Raw genomic sequence first — 18,289 nt, 5'->3', positions numbered from 1 at the left:
AACTGAAATGAGCAAGTGGTTTTATTAAGAACATTTGATACATTTGATCAAAGTATTGTTGAAACTTAAATGAAATGAAAAGCTTTTTGCTTTGAAAAACAATTAAACAACGACCTGAATTGTCCGGCGTTGCTCAGGCATATGAAATTTGAAGTGAAAAGTAAATAAAGAGTTTTAGGCTACAGTCTACATAAGTTAAAGTATTACTAAATTAAGTTATTCTAAATCGAAAACTGTACTACATATAAACAAAACAATCAAACAAAATGAATCTCTACTATTGTATAAGGAACATCTTAATTGTTTGTAAAATCAACAGCTATTATCGAAAATAATTTTGTCAACATGATAAGAAACGCACTGAAAAAAATATTATTTCGGAAAAATAACTTTTATGGCATACATTTTTAGTTTTATTAACATAATGATAAATTTTGGAAAATTCTGTATATTTTAATACATATACATATGTTTGTAGACATTTATTAAAAAGGTGAATCGAAAAATAATTTAAATTATTACAACATTAAAATATACCATTCGAAAAATAAACATTTTGTTTCATCGATAGCCAAACTATTTTGAGTTCATGTGCTAAAATATCTAAATTTCACAAAGGTGACCCGAGTCATTTTTAAAAATCGTTTCCTAACTTAGTAATAGTTAACCTTTCAAAAAAAAAAAAAAGAATTACAATTAACTTTCCTTTGAACTGTTTTATAAACTCATATTTTATTTAGTCTAACCCCAATGCGCCTTTCTGGCCAGGAATGGCCAGAATTACTCTAATAAACAATTAGAGTAATTTTTACACAGCATCATAGAGACACAATTTTTATACGGCATCTATGGACAAATTTGACAACAATTTTTATAAATCAGCGAATTTGTGATGCTGAACACTCGAAATTTGCGAGAAATAGAACATTGCCAATTTGTTGGAACCAAATTGATATCAGATAAATAAATTTCAATGATATCAGATAAATTGGCAAACTCTGATAGAAATCGATCGGCCTGGGATTACATATTCTATCTATCATATTCAATCCCGGCCCGGTCTGGCCAGCAGCACCGGGCAGGGATTGAACTCGTAACCGTTTGGTTTGAAAGCATTAAATCCTAACCGTATATTTGAAAATGTCAATATCAAGCCAGCGTAGATTGAGTTGTGACTTTTTAGCTAGAATCGGAGTCGACCCCGACTCCGATGCCGTATTTAAATCATTTATTAATATTTATAAGCTAGAGGTATTTAAAAATTGGCCCACCTAACGATTTGGTTGACAAATATACGTAAATGATAAGGTTATGCGAATCATTTTACATGCACTGGTTAGAATTAACCGTTTATCATTTTAGTATAGAGTTCCACATTGGCATTTTGAGTAATATACTTCAAATGAACGGTTAAATAATTATATAAAAATAAGTAAAACAAGAACTTACTACTAGTATTTCTAGACGTTATTTTGAAGCTATTTCTGTTCGATGAATGCATAAAGAATGGTGAGCGAAATTGTATCTTATCGATTGATAAGATATGCGTATATCATGATATTTGTACATTCATATGTTCGTACTTTTTAAAACGCATACATTTGTATATAATAGTGTCAAAATAATATCGCGAGTCAATGAATATGAATAGTATTATGAATTATGCGAATTGTATTATTTTTGTTTATGTGTAGTAACGTATGAAAATGACATTATTTTTCACCTTTGCACGTAATGTGGCTGAAATTCGATTGTATTCATATACATTTTTTTTTTAAATACATGTGTATTGTATAAATATTTTATGTGTCGCCCTTTGGCCTGTGAATAGCGAATGAGATTGCGAGTTGACATCAAACTCAATTACGTACAAATAAAAATATTTTTGTTTTTTTTAGTTTATTGTGATCGAAGTCTTATTCGTATGCAAAAAAACTGTCCTTTTTCGTTTGAATTTTTATTTATGTTTTTATATGTCTGTACGTCCAATTTATGGATCGACAAATAGATGTTCTAAGCCTACAGCTTAAAACCTGCACGACTGTTTTCAATGGACGCTTGAGGCTTAGGAATTAACCAGATGTCTTCTTGTTAAATTTTGGCATACATAAATTTCGCATATATGTGTATGTACTTTTCCTACATTTAAAACGATAATTTTTTGTTATTTGCTTAATTGAGTAAAATTCGGTCAATCTATATAAGTTAAGGCATTGTTGTAAAACCGCGCGGGACAAAATTGCTTGGACAAATCGCGCGGCAAAAAAATCGCACAACGCATATATAAACGAATATAAATTTTCATTTGTTTTCCTTATATTTATCTTTTTCATTTTTTTTTATAATTTTTGTAAAAATCTGTAATTGAACTCGGATGTTACATATATTATATATTTACTATTTGTTTTTTTATACATATCTATGTACATCCGTTGTCTGTTGATTTTTCTATAAATAAAATAAACAAGAAAGTAAATAATATAAAAACAAGTAATATAAAGGTATAATTCTTTTGGCATGGCTGTAAAATAAATTACACGGCAAATGTCAAATTAACATCTCTAAAATACACTCGCACAACAGAATCGGCGTTCGCCCGGCAAATAAAACGTCAAATGGGTTGCCAGTAACAAAAATGAAATTTGACGTTTCAGTGAAATCATAAACAGTTACATTTTCAGTGGGTATTGTTCAGTGAAATCATGATGACAGCGCGTTGCCCCTCTCCTGTCCATTCCCACTCGCCTCATGGTCCACACGTCGTAATATCCATCCAAACACATCTTACCAGCCAACACTTATTTATTTAAGAACTAGGTTAGGTTAGGTTAAGTTAGGGTTGGCCCTATTCATTTGAGATTTGGTTGTTGGGGTCGATATTTATTTTTGTTACTGGCAACGCATTTGAAGTTTGATTTGCCGGGCGAAAACGGAATCTGTCGTGCGAGCTATTATAGAGAGGGGCATTTTTTTATTTGCCATCCCAATAAATGGTACCCTAATATAAATATTAAAAACATGTCTTATGTACATATAAGAAAAATATATAGAATTTAGTGTACTTTTAAATTTATTCACACTTTATTTTTTAAACTTGAATAACAATAATCGACATATTAAATATAATTAATTATATGTTCTAAGTTTAAAATAATATCGAAGGATCAGCACAAATTCAAAAGTAGACTTTCAAAATAAATAAACGATTCTTATTTTATTATAACTGTGTTCTATGGGATTTTTATTATACATTAGACCTGTTTTTAATATTCATATAACTTGTTTTTGTATATATCATCTTGCTTATATTTGTTTATACATATATGCGTTGCGTGATTTTGTCGCTGCGCGGTTTCGTCCAGGCGATTTTGTCCCGTGTGTTTTTTTCGGGACACCATTAGTGAAATTACTATCAATATTCAATTATAATGGTCCTCACGTTGCACTTTGATTTTACAAAAAGCACAAGTCTCTTGATGAAAGGCTCATAACGGAATTTTTAATTTTAAAGAAAGTAGAATTATGAAAAAATTTTATCTCAGTTATATTAGGAAATATTTTATTGTTTTTTGAAAAAAGTGCTTGTTTCCTTTTGGTTAAAATGTATGTACATAGATCAATGTAAAGGTACATATGTAATTCCGTAAAAGAGAAAAAAATGCAACGATTTAGGTTTATTTACCAATATGAAGGTTCATTTTCTAAAAACCAATAAAATGAGATCAGGAATCAATACCGAGTACGTATTAGTCAAAATTTTTAACGAACAAAATACAACTGGTACTGTTGCGTAGGGGTAGGTTCAGGGATCCAAATTATAAGCTAAAGTTAGTTCACAGCATTTATTCTACGACTCAGGAGGTCCACACCGCTCGTATCCTAATTTTAAAGGCAGGTAGCCGGGTGTTCGGACATGCAGTAGTCCAAACAGATCATCAGGCCAACAACAGGCCATCCCCGTAAACGTTATTTCCCACTAACTAGGAATTCCCTACAAAAGAATACAGTACTATACATACATACATATAAGAATTGTTACTTAGAATGTAGAAAACGAAGACTATAGGACTTTGACCAAAACACTTCAAGAAAATTAAAAAAATAAAAGCATTTCGTGAAGTTAGTGAAGACCACTTTATTATGTGTATGTATATGTATCTTAATGTATATTTGAATGAAATCTGTTCTACAATACTTCTTAAATTTAAAAAAAAAATACTGCACTGGATTCTTCATGTTGTTTGAGAAGTATTGAACGTACGGTATTTTTTGGCTTTTTATGATAATTTCATTACCAAATATCTAATGAGTTGTATGAAGTTGCAAATTATTTGACCTTGGCTATTTAGAAACCCGAAATCAGTCAGTAATATGATATTATTCGAATTTCAAAATATTCGAATAAAATTATAACTGCTGATGAGATATACCTACAAACATGCATAACGCTCAAGAAATATCAATGAAGGCTATCATGGTTATAGCTATAAAAATATATATACGTAGTTTTAAAAGATGAATGTCATTTATTTTAATAACAAAAAGGGCGAATTTATGAGTTTGGAAAGCATTCAAAATTAATAAACTTAAAAAAATTCAATATCCACACTAACAGTCTTAATTACAATTTTATACAAGCAATTACGCGTTCGTAAAACTAACAAAAGTAAAAGGACATATGTATGTTGTCAATTGTGTGTAGTCTCAATTAGTCTTACAGTACGATTATTTTTAATTAATTTAATTCTTGCAATTTAAAAATTTAGCACAAATTATATGGCAATTGACTGTGGTAGAAATATAGGAACTGATATATAATTTTTTCATATTATGAATATGTAACACTTTTCGACAGGAAATCTTACACTCGTTTTGTGTGATTTGGAAAAATTATGACATATTACTTTGATTTTTATTATTACAAAATTATGTTCACAATACATATTATATCTATTTTAATAGCTATTGATCTACTGATCATTTTCTATTTTACAATTTTAATTTACTTTTGTTAGTAATCATAGTATTATGTATATTATTCTAATGTTAATGTACAGCATAATAGGAAAAAGAGCTCAAAAACCTATTTCCAATTCTTATAAATGCTCATAATACATCTAATACATAATATTAATTAAATACTTTCTAAAGTAGACGATCTAAAGCAGATTGGGTTTAGGTAATCTGTGTGACATATTACTTAAATCGGCGATATTCAACCATTTTGGCCACATAATATAGGCTTACATTTTTTTTATGTATGGGCAAAATTAAACGTGTTTATTAACAGGGTCAATAAAAGACCTTCACTCGCAAAAATTTAAATACTATTCATTTCACAAATGTGTAAAAATAAAATAATTTCTGCAAATGAATTTTTTATTTCGGAAACTTGAGAAATTATGAAAATATTATCGTCAGCATCAATTCGACAAGGTCATTAATTTTATTTTAAATATTATTTGTAATCAGTGGAAATTTCCAATGACGCAATACATTCAGTTCCAGACCAAAATAAATTAAAAAAGTGAATTTAATTTGAAATAAAAAATTACTTAAAGAAGTCTGTTCTGTAAGCAATGATTCAATTATTTATTTATTTATTTTATTCTAAACAGACCATTGTGGCATTCCAGGAATTCCTATAACGAAAATAATATACAAATCAATTATACATAAAAAAAAATACATTTGAACATAAACATTAATACATCCATACATAAACATAAAAAATAGCATTTAATAATAACAGATAACGTAAAAATATCAAATAAAAAAAATATAGCATAAGGAATGCCTTGCACCTACAGCCAGTTCCAATAAATAAGAAACACCTACAAATACAAAACATCCCTGTGAGGCCCAAATGGAAGAGAGTTAATCAAAATTTCACTCATAAATCACAATCAATCATGAAAACAATTATGAGCGCAGACTACCAGATAAATGGGTTAGAGTAATATCCGACAATTTACGCTCACTAAGGTGGAAAATATCACATTCAGTCTCGGCAGCAACGATTTCATTGAGAAGTCGAATAGCTCTTGGAATAGGAGCCATTCGAAAAAGAACTGTGCAGGCAGGAGGTACAGCCATCAAATGATTATGTCTACCACGCACATAGTGATTAGGGACATAAAGTCCCAACTGCTCCAGTAACAACGGGCATGACGTATTACCACGTAGGAGCTGGAGAACGAAACGAATTAATGAGAAGTTTCTCCGAAGTTCAAGGGAATTATACCCAAGCATGTCCAAAAGGAAAGGAGTAGGGTAGAGATATGGCCAATACCCATATTTTTTCCTATATAGGAAACTAAGAAATGCTTTTTGCACTTTCTCAATCATCAGAGAGTAATTTGATTCATGCGGATTACACACAATCGCATTATACTCTAACTTACTTCTCACAAGCGAATTGAAAAGCAATCGAGAAGACAAAGGATTGGAGAATAACCTAGAATATCTCAAGAAAAATCCAAGTCGACGAAAGGAAACGTCATCGACTATCTTAATATGGTTGTGAAAGGTGAGTTGAGGATCAAAAGTGATACCCAAATCGACCATAGATTCCACACGCTTCAACAAGACGGATCTAATGGAATATCCGTGACAATAGAGCGAATGTGCACGTCCATAGCTCATAATTGCACATTTATTTAAATTAAGTTCAAGGCCTAAACTAGAACTAGTCAGCTAACAAGAGACATGATGCATTACATAAAACTCTAGGGAGGTTATTAATAAGAATTGTAAATAGTAATGGGTCTAAAGTGGACCTCTGAGTAACACCAGAACGAGTAAAAAATGAAGGAGATTCATAAATAACATATCTAACAAATTGCTTCCTATCACTAAGATAAGAAACAAAGAGTTTAAGAAGACGCGTTGAAAAGCCCACTTCAGATAACCTGATCAAAAGAGCGTCATTATTGACTTGATCAAAGGCTGTACGAAAGTCAAAGTAGGCTACATCAACTTGCTGACCAACGTCAACTTTAGACATGATCAAATGTGTGAAGCAGGCGAGATTAGTGGTAGTGGAACGACATGGTGTAAAACCATGTTGCTCATCACACAATAATCTTTTAAGCTGCGTAAGAATCAAACGGTGAAGGATGATGTCAAAAATGTTGGGAATAGCCGAGATAATAGCAATAGGTCTATAATTTTAAACCTCATTTTTAGAGTCACTTTTATGAATAGGAATGACTCTAGATAATTTCCATTTTTCAGGATAATTACCAGAAGCAAGAATAAGGTTAAAAATAAACTGAAGAGGCTCTAAAATCGAATTACAGCATGCATTTAATACATCAGGGGGCACACCGTCAGGCCCAACAGACCCCTTCAGCTTCATAATAGCCACCCTAACATCTCCAAGCGAGACCCGCGGAATGTCAATACCAAAACCCTCAGTACCAATTTGTGAAGCCAAACTAGCATTAAGGGATGGTTTTCTCTGGTCAAAGACAGAGCTAAAAAATGAAGCAAAAGCATTAGCGATCTCAGGACCGTCAAAACTTTTATTACCAAATGAGAATGAATGCTCAATTATACAAAAACATATACCTGTAAAACCTGATATATAATATTATACATCTGACAAATCACGAAAAAGCTAATTTTTTTCCTATATATTCTTTTTAGAATAGTTTTTTAATGAAAATAAACGCTCAATTGTCACCATCAAAAAATACATTTTGCTCTGTTTATATTGAAAAAAAAATTCGCATGTGAACATCCCATGACTTTATCTATGTATTTGAGGAATATAAGGAGGTCACAAAACAAAATAAGATATTGAACCGTACAAACACATTCACACATACCGGCAGCATTATGAAATACTACGAGCTATGACAGCATTTTCGATACAAATTGAGCGCAAATGTATGGAAACTTGCACAAGACAAAAGTTCTGCTTCCGGCTGTCAGATTTTGTTAAAAAAAAATTTATTTATTAGAATCACTATCAGTATTAAATATACATAATAAATATCAAGAATATTAAAATAATTTGAAAGGTCAAAATAAAATAGTGAAATATTGTTTGAAATATTGTCCGAGCTATGCCAGCAGCATAGCTCGGACGTTAAGCTTCTGCTTACCGTCAAGAAGGTGCCGGGTTCTATCCCTGAATGAAAAAATGAATTTTTCAGAGTATGCTGTTGGTCAGACCTGGATTTGTGACTCCAGGTTGATCGTTTCCTATCAGAGTTTGCCAATTTTCTCTGATTTCATTGTTGAAACGGTTCCCGGAAAAAAAAATTGGCTAAAAATCCTTCTTACCTACTATGTCACCACTATTTGAAATTTGATGGATGTACAATAAAAATTTATGTACAATTCATAGATGTCTCGTTAATTTGCGAGTTTTTTCGTGTCTCGCAATTCAACGACTTATAATAAAAAAATGCTGCATTTGTATTTGTAATTGGCCAGGAAGGCGCATTGGGATTTACCTGTAAGGCCTTCCTGGTATATAATTAAAAAAAAAAAAAAAAAAAAAAAATATATAATATAAAAAAATACTACTTCCGGTTTACAAATTCTAACCAAAACCTTATCAGCTCTAAGTTAGTACATAAAAAAGACAAATATAAATTTTCAACATTCAGGGGTGTGGACAAAGTATGTAGTGCCGACAACATTTTTGACCTTTCTAAAAGGAAAAAATCCCACTTCCGGTTTATAAAATTCAATGATTTTTTTTATTTTCATCACATTGATACAAGAACACTTGAATTTTTTCATGACGAGTACACATGCTTAAAGGGTCGAAAAAAATAGTGGAAGAAAAATCGAACAAGAGTAAACTGCCATTTTCGGTTGACGGACGCTTACTTAATTTTATAAATATTTTGGTATTAAGCTTAAACTTCTAGATAAGAAATTTCAATTCAATAAACCAAAAGGTTTTTTAGAAAAACGCAGGTCAAATCTCAGCCAGAATCGAAAAAAATATTCGATTTTCTCGATGATTACAAGTACGTCAATCGCTGCTGACAAGATTTGGATGATTTTTAAACCCAGATCTAACATCTATTCTTAGAATTTTCCAATTTATCTAACTTAATTGTGGTAACGTTTCCAATAAAATTGACATCCCCTGCCTTTCTCGCTAGTTTAGTTAGTCTAAATTTGTTGGTTGTTGGAAGCATACGTATGTATGCTCGCGGTTTGTAATTAATATCTGTATACCTACATACACTGTGCACACTAAGGCTTCCAATTCCGGGATCCCAGCGTTTTCTGGTACCGTGAATCCCGGTGCTGAAACTAGTCTGAATACTGGGATTACGGTGGTAGCGAAATTTCTTTAAAACTATTATTTTTACAAAAATAATAAGGAAAAAACGTAAAACTACATATAATGAACAATAGTGGGATGAACAATGACAATCATACTAGATTTGTTTTCTCTGACCCGTTTCGACGCCGGCTTGCGAAAAAACTAAATTCAATAAACCAGAGGAAGGATTTTTTCTCTTAGAAAAGTCAAAAATGTTGTGACCACGATTCTTTTCACACCTCTGAACATATTAAGCTGAAAATTTATATGTGTATTCTTTATGTAGAGTTGATAAGGTTTTGCTCATAATTCGTAAGCCGGAAGTAGAACTTTTATCTTGCGTAAGTTTCCCAACATTTGTATTCAATTTGTATCGAAAATGCTCATAGCCAATATGTGTGATTGCATAGATAAAGTCGTGGGTTGGTCACATCCGAATTTTTTTACATAAAATCAATGTAATTGCAGTTTTTATATTAGGTGGATTGTTTCTATGAATAATTACTAGACGGTACAAACTATTTGTAAAAAACGAATCATTCAATCAAAGTGATGTTTTTTGCTTTATTTGATTACATTAAAGGATGCTTTTTATTTAATCTTAGAAATCTAGAAATGAATTCGAACCGAAAATTTAAAGAATGTAGCCCAACTCTCAAAACAAGAACGCCAATATGAGGAGTATTTTTTGCGTGAAACATTGAGAGAGTTTGAAAAATGCAATTGAACGGTTTTGAAATTAAAAAAAAATGCAATTGAACATTTTTTTTGTTATACATTTGATCCCGGGATCGGAAATTCCTAGCACCGCAATCCCGTTGCTGAAGTAATCTTCCGGGATTGGAAGCACTAGCACACACTGTACAAATATGTACACAGTTTCCCATAGTGACGATTTAGGGTGACCTGTCATGACATACATACATATGTATGTATGCATGTGTGTATAGGTATACATATATGAAAAAAAAATCGATTGACACTTTTTGTTTAACGTTTCCTTGATATGACGTATGTAAGTTTTCCACTAGGTCCATCGTGGGAAATGTAAAAGTCACATTTTCACTCCGGTCTAATATACCTATACATACAGGTGCTTCAAAAATTGAAAATAATGTAATAATGCAAATTTCACCGGTTTATACATCCATATGTATGTATGTACTTGAATGTAATATTTTGCAATATTTTTGGGGACTTTTAGCACTGGGTTCGTGTGGCAACGATTTGAGTCTGACCCGGTCGTTTCCTGTGACCATGAAACACGAGGACACTTTGCCAATCTTCATAATTGGACACTGTCCTGATTAGCATTCGCGGTGCGTGGTGACAACACCTTAAGTTTGATTCCATTCTTTGTCTGTTGCACAACGCTTGTAATGTAATATGAAAATTTAAGCACGTAAAAGACGATTTCGATAATTTAATTTCACACTTGAATTTCATTTAAGATATCTACAGCTTCGTAAATTATTATTTGTTATATTCAAAAATCAATGTGAATCGTCGGGGGATATTTATTAATTTAACGAACTATTGAGCTGGATTAACAGCTGACTTTGAGCGTAAGGAATCTGTCACATCTAAAGAACTTAATATGTAACAAAAATAAATAAAAACGTGATAAAATTAAATTTGTTTACGAAATTGTACATATAATGTAAGCAAATTTTTTTTATTACATTTAATACCCGGAAGGCCTTGCACGTAAACCCCAATGCGCCTTATTGGCCAATTACAAACAATGCAGCATTTTTATTACGCAAGTCGAAATATTTTTTTGAGCTCTTTTTCCTATTATGCCGTGATTACTAATCTTACTTACATTAGAATAATATAATACTATGATTACTAACCAAATTAAATTAAATTGTAAAATAGAAAATGATCGGTAGATCAGTAGCTATTAAAATAGATATAAGATGTATTGTGAACATAATTTCGTAATAATAAAAAGCATTTAAAAATCAAAAAAAAAATTACACGCTGAAATTTTGCAAATTAACGAGACATCTATGAATTGTACATTAATCATACTCAAATAGTGGTGACATAGTAGGTAGGAAGGGTTTAGCCAAGTTAATCGTGAAGCGTTTCAACAATGGAATCAAAAAAATTGGCAAACTCTGATAGGAAACGATCGACCTGGAGCAGAAATATCCAAGTGTGACCAGCAGCACTACAGATATACTCAGAAAAATTATTTTTAATCGAGGTCAGCTCATTGGATCGAACCAGGCGCCTCTCGATGTTAGGTAGAAGCTTAACGACCGAGCTATGCTGCTGGCTAATTAATTTCAGATCGCGGGGTCGAACCTGGCTCGACCGCTACATATGAAGATATCATTAATTTGTTAAACCATAAGGCTTTTGCAAAAAATATCTTGTATTCGGCTGGAAAAAAAGGTTAAATCTCTGACAAGCAATTCAAATGTAGATTTTTTTTTTGTTTGTGGAATCTGCAATATTTCAGCACGTCTTACAATAGTCGTGATCTCAAATTGGGTTAACCACTTTATTTGAAGTGTCTACTTTGTTTGATTTCCATCTAAGATTCTCTAGGCTATTATAATATATGACATTAGTTTGAATTTATTGGTGTTTTTTAACTAAATATTCCTTAATCTTATGATCAAACTGGGTATGTCATGAGCATGTTAAAAAAAATCGACGACTTTGGAATACGACCATTTACATATGCAGATGAGTTTTTTCATTAAACATCAACAGGTTTTTATTAATAATATTGTAGACATCTGTAAAATCATATCTCAGCCTTCTATAATCTGTGTTAATTAAATTATTTTTTAAATCTATTTTGATATAGTATTTAATATTGATTTAAACTCGGAAGCCATTTTTGCAATTCTTCTTTGAAACTATTCTAGGCATGTTTTTAAAACAGAAGTTTTATTTAATAAATATTTTTATCACACATGAATAAACAGCCATAAAAAGTTAAGAGTTATATTTTAATTGAAGGAAGAGTAGCCAGTCAAATTTCGTTATTCAAGAATACGCAAAAGCATGAGTCAAAATACAGGTTTTTTCACGTGTGCTCCATTTACGTTTAAGTAGCGAAAAAAATAAGATTAACGACGCTTTTATTTGATTACTGCTATAATTGTTCAACGTCTCTGTAGGCCAGTGGTACGAGTATGTAAAAATTCTAAAGATTAAATAAATATAATATCAATTCAAAATTTTAATCGAAGCTGTTGCATGCGAGTCTCATGCATGTGAGCTGATTTTGATCGAATTTTATTTAATATTTGATTTTAATTGTATAAATATCATTTCACCCGACCGATTGTCAATAAAATGGGAGTGTATGACGTCAAATTGACAGTGAACGTCATTGGCTGTATACAGAGGCGTAACGATACACGTTGAAGATCAAGTGAAATTAAACTGTGTCAAGTGTAAGGTCGGTGTTGTTAAACTCGAGTCAAAGCGGAACCGGTCATCGCTAGACGTGCGAGTGTTTGCTTTTATACGGTCATCATTGATTGGATTAGGGACATAATGTGACTTTTATCAGAGGTGTGTAAGTACATAAGTGCATTTCCGTCCAATGAGAGATGATGCACTTTTGAGTCAGGGCTATAGGCCGTTGACGGACATCCACACTTGCTCAGTGATGCGCTTGTTGACGGCTCGTTAATTATAATAATTGCTTCATAACATTGGATAACTGTTTCTTTGGGTATCTGATTTGCCTTTTATTCGTAGGTGCTGATGGTTTTTTTTAATTAAATAATTGCGTGTTAAATGGTTGTCTACAATAATTAATTTGATTTTTTTCGACGTAATTAAGGGCATAAACAGACAGTGGTCTAAGTTATGCATAACTTTTTTTATTGGGTATAATTCTATATAACAGGCCTGGGCAAACTTTTTGGATGAAGGGCCACGTTAGAAATTAAAAATGAGCAGCGGGCCGCAAGTAAAATGCTATTTTTAGATATATGTACATTACAGTGAAAGGAATTAAAACATTTTTTTTTTAAATTTAAATTTGACGATACATACAAAAAAATAATTTAATTTGACGAATGAAACTGTTTTACATCTTTAACAGTTTTTTAATTTCAGGAGAAAATTTTGTAGTTGAAATTCTTAAAAATGCTTGTAAATTTTCATCCGTGAATTTTTATTAATATTCACGATTGAAAATGTTTGTTTACATATGTAGGTTGATCAAAAAACCACCAGCATTTTTTGACCAAAATCTCTAAGTTTGTCGAATTTTTCCGTATTAGGGTGTTGTAAAATTTTTCAAATTTCTTCATGACGGTGTAATTCTCTTAAATTAGCATCCCACTGTAAATATATAATCTTAATTTATATCTCCGTCGATACGCTATCAATATATATTGCAATTGTTTTCGTATAATTGCCAAGCCTATCTCAATTTTTCGGAAGTCGCCAAATCTTCATGGAAACTCACCACTTAAATCGTTGATAATTTCACCATATTCTTCAAATTTATTTTCTTCAGCAATTTCATGTATATACCTATATAGTATATAGGTATATAAATCCTATAGGGTATATAAAACAAGTTCGAATTTTCGCATGATCACAAAACTTAATCTATTGTTACTACGTATGTATGTACATATGTAGATAATGTAAAAAAACTTGGATGTGACCAATCCACGACTTAATCTATGTATTTAATGAATATAATAAGGATAAAAAACAAAATTCGATAAATAACCATACACAAACGTTCACAAATATTGACTATGAGACCATATTCGATACAAATTGAGCGCAAATGTAAGGAATCTTTCACAAGTCAAAAGTTCTACTTCCGGCTATCGGATTTTGTTTGTTTGTTTTTTATATTCACATTGATACAACGGCTATATGTACTTGAATTTTCTCGTGAAGAGCAAATTTATTTAGAGATCATCGTTATTAATTCAGGGGCTCGATAGTGATTTTAGGAATTTTCGAGTAAATAGTTTATGTAAAAGTTATTGAACATTCTATATCGAATTATAAAAAATATCTACGTATACTATTATAAAAAATATATAACAATAAAATAAATTTTAAAATATTTTAATAAAAAATATATAACAATATGTAGAGTAAATATATTACAACATATTATAAATATATTATAATATATATTACAATAATATAAATTAAATAAATATAAATTTTGATAATAGAATAACAGACTTTGCTAACACCAAATTCGTCTTTACTTTTTTATATCTGTAATAATTAATAGTTAATTTGTTAAAAATGTTATTGGTTACCGGTCAAGACAGCTATGTATATGGTTTTAGATAAAGAAAAATTTATTTGAAACAACCATTTATAAAAATTAAAATAAATGATAAACAAACGACAAAATAAAAATCATCAAATTTTAATTGTGTTTTAATTGCACCGATTCCTTTTATAATATGATACTTATTTAAATTAAACATTTTAAAATAAAATTCCAAAAAAAAATAGTTATTATTTATATTATAAATGTCCCACATTGACAATTTTGCATTTTAAAATGTTTAATTTAAATATTTCAATAAATGTGTATTTTTTAAAATGAAATTCTAAATTATTTAAATGTAATGAAAATATATTAAGGCTCCGATTACCACTGTATAAAACTTCAAGACCTATAACAAAAGAGAAATATGATGAGTTTACAGCCTTGTATACATCCTATTTTTGTCATTTTCGACATTTAATATTGAAGATAAATACATTTCAGACTACCTACTCCACAATTCGCTATCTTAATCGATTTTTAATGCAGTATTATGCCTGTAGAAATTTTGGAGATTTACTGGTAAATCTGTAAAACAGTAAACCGGTAATTCAATCCCTACAAGTAACTCTTTTACGCATAAATAAGTCAATACAAAATTCATATGGTCAAATTACCATATGTAGATTTCAGTTATTTTAAATTGGTTTTCTACAAAAAGGCCAAAAGTAGCGTCTAATAATGCTGTTAAACGCATAAATCAACATACATATATATGTATATCATATACACATTTTAAGAATCGTATATCAAATTTTGATTTTAATGATGTGTTCAAATGTTAAACGAATAAATTGACGAAATTTTAAAATTATGTATGTATCTATGTACGTATGTATGTAGGTATTATAAACCATTTTCTATCGCCATCTCGGAAGTGATCGTTTAAATAACAACTTATAATTTTTTTGTTTGTTTGCTAAAGGAAAATAGCTCAGCGTGAAAGTTTGACAAGTTTAAATATATCGTCGGTCGAAATTATGGTGCAAAAATATAATATTTAGATATCCTATTGAATGGTCAAAATACGCTTTAATTATGTGGGTGTATTTAGTGTAAATTTTAATGACGTTGAGCGATCGTGACGCTTGAGGTAAAATGACTTAATTGAATCGCATATTATGCTTATGTTTGAATCGTGCTTGTGGTTAGTATCGAAAAGAAAATTTCAGTTACAAAGTGTTTGATTATACAGCTTTTTTTCCAGTATGGTATTGAACGACAGGCCTGTTATTAGAAGAAAATACCGGTCGAGTTCAAATGATTACAGCTTCAATTTTATGAATGTTTCGAAATAGGTGCATCGTTGAATCTATTTTCTAAGATTATATGGTGTGAACGAAATTTGAAAAAAAAATTCATGTAGACAATTTATTTTACGATCTAGCCAGTGTCGCGAATGAGAATTTAAAATCTGCCATATATGAATATATTTTTTTCATAATTTTTATGTCTCCTATGTATGTATACTTTTCATTCTTCAATATTATCATCAAACCACTTTTGGTTATTGTATTGTGAAATTATATTTTTTGACAGTTGGATGATAGTGCGTCGTCGACACGAATCGCGCCACTCTACGTCACAACGCCGCTCCATGCCCACTGCGACATTTCACTACTTCCTCTTAGACATATCACTACTTGACAGATTGAAATGTGCTTGATATGTAATATGAATGCCTTTATTTACCAAAACATAAAAAAAATAATGACAACTTGAGTTTGTAGGAATATAGCACAACTTGTACTATCCCGAATCGAATCCGATGTTCTCACCAATTTCCCCATCGAACTCGCGCTGTACTATTACATACATCATCGCGTCCTGTAGGAACACGTTAAGTCAACAGAGACGATGATCTCACCACATAGCTACGCACCAACCAAACTTTGAGGCACAGCTACACAAAGGATAACCTCGACCCCCCAGGAATCTTTCAGAATATGATCTCACCGTTGCATAATCAACTAGAATATAAACCATCGCATCATCCCCGGATGCCAGTGAGCTTCAGTAGTTCAGCCTGCTCGCTCATCCGAAGCCAAGCAACTATCTCCTTCGACGTACATGCAATAGCACTTGTATTAACTGAACAATGAAGATCCTCTTCCAAACACAGTGTTTCTATAGGCCGGGACACGGTCAACATATGTACCTTCCCTTATAGGTATTTAATTCATTTCAGTAGTCTTTTCAATAGGGAGGCTTTAAATATAGATTCCTATTAGTTGAAATATTTTCCAATAAACCGTAAATATAAGCTGAATCCATAAGTTAATACCCTTTTACTGCTAAAAAATGTTTACCGCCATGTATGAAAATTAGGCACGAATTTATGCAATCATTGAATATGTTCGTTCTGACTGATTTTTCTCCCTACTGTAAGCAGTCAAACGAAATATAGGATCAGTATTATCACAATTGCTCCATTGACAAATATATCATTGCCGCTTTCAAATACAAATACGTTTTATTAGATTTATTATATATAATTAATAACAAAGTGACTGGCACGATCTGATCAATTCAAGTTAATCCATCTATGTATGTACACGTAAAAGGGAAACGTATCTTCGACAAAAGCATCACACGTATCTTTGTTGCGTGCGAAACCATCATCGAACCATTGTCTCGATACGCCGTCGATGATTTTATATACAATGGTGGGTCGAATTGTCCGTTAGGTTTTTATTCACCATTTAATTGGGAGGCCGGCCCTAAATTTTGAAAGTTGTCTTTTGCATTGCACTGCGAAGTAGGTTTCGTTTTTGATCGGTCACTTTCACCGAAAAAGTCACGCGACACGATTCTATGTAATGCACAATAATTGCACCAAAAAGTTAACGAGATTAAAATTTTCGTTTTCAGGAGGACACGGAACTTCTCTGGGTGTCATAAATAGCATGGTGCACATAGTCATGTATGGCTATTACCTGCTGAGCTTGATCGATTCCAAATACAAGAATTCACCTTGGTGGAAGAAGCACATCACCCAATTACAGATGGTAAGTGCATCGTTTAGAAAGTTGCAATTTGTCATACGCTAATATTATATTTAGGGGTATTGTTGTGCGAAAGGAATTATGATGATTTACTGAGATAAATACTCGTGACATTGTTGCAAATCATCACATACCCAATTTCGAATGAAAAATTCGTTTGGAAAGAAACGCCATACGATGAATGTAACCGTGTCAATAGTCGCTCTCCCAAATGTGTAATTCTCTCTTTTGAATATACTTTTATAGTCATCATCATCATTTGCAGTTATAAATCATCTCGGAGGCTTCCAGTCTGTCTATACTATATACTATTTTAATCGTTTCAGTTGCAGTTTTTGTTTAACGTGGTGCATTTCAGTACATTGGCTATAACTCCGGATTGCGAATATCCTCCTTGGTTAGCGGCTGTGATTATACCGCAGAATCTCTTCATGTTTATGCTTTTTGGAGATTTTTATAGGAAAGCCTACTTTGGAAAATCATCTACGGAGAATGATGTGAAAAATGAAAACAGTTCTAGTGTCAAAAACGGCTATGGAGACAAGCAACACAGACGAAAAGTTTTGCTCAGTCATTACGATGATTAAAATGTATTTTATTATTAAATATATTATTCATGTTTATTTGAAATGTATTCTGAACTAAGATTAAATTGTAATATGCTAATGTAAATAAATAATTATCTTTATATATACA

At 31.3% G+C, this 18,289-nt stretch overlaps 2 protein-coding genes across 2 annotated transcripts in view; one reads left to right on the top strand and one right to left on the bottom strand.

Annotated features, from left to right (window-relative positions):
• Positions 1-1,529, bottom strand: part of LOC143910561 (uncharacterized) — an 11,733-nt gene extending 10,204 nt beyond the window's left edge. The window contains exon 1 of the mRNA XM_077429087.1: positions 1,450-1,529. Coding sequence (XP_077285213.1) covers positions 1,450-1,501 — 52 coding nt within the window. The 5' untranslated portion in view covers positions 1,502-1,529. The remainder of the gene's footprint in view (positions 1-1,449) is intronic.
• The window catches only part of LOC143910564 (very long chain fatty acid elongase 7-like), a 21,922-nt gene extending 3,633 nt beyond the window's left edge, over positions 1-18,289 (top strand). The window contains exons 5-6 of the mRNA XM_077429091.1: positions 17,460-17,596; positions 17,920-18,289. Of these exons, the coding sequence (XP_077285217.1) occupies positions 17,460-17,596; positions 17,920-18,180 (398 nt within the window). The 3' untranslated portion in view covers positions 18,181-18,289. The remainder of the gene's footprint in view (positions 1-17,459; positions 17,597-17,919) is intronic.

This window comes from Arctopsyche grandis, chromosome 4, assembly GCF_051622035.1.
Source record: "Arctopsyche grandis isolate Sample6627 chromosome 4, ASM5162203v2, whole genome shotgun sequence".
NCBI classification, from domain to species: domain Eukaryota; kingdom Metazoa; phylum Arthropoda; class Insecta; order Trichoptera; family Hydropsychidae; genus Arctopsyche; species Arctopsyche grandis.
This window is presented reverse-complemented; position numbering and strand designations above follow the sequence as displayed.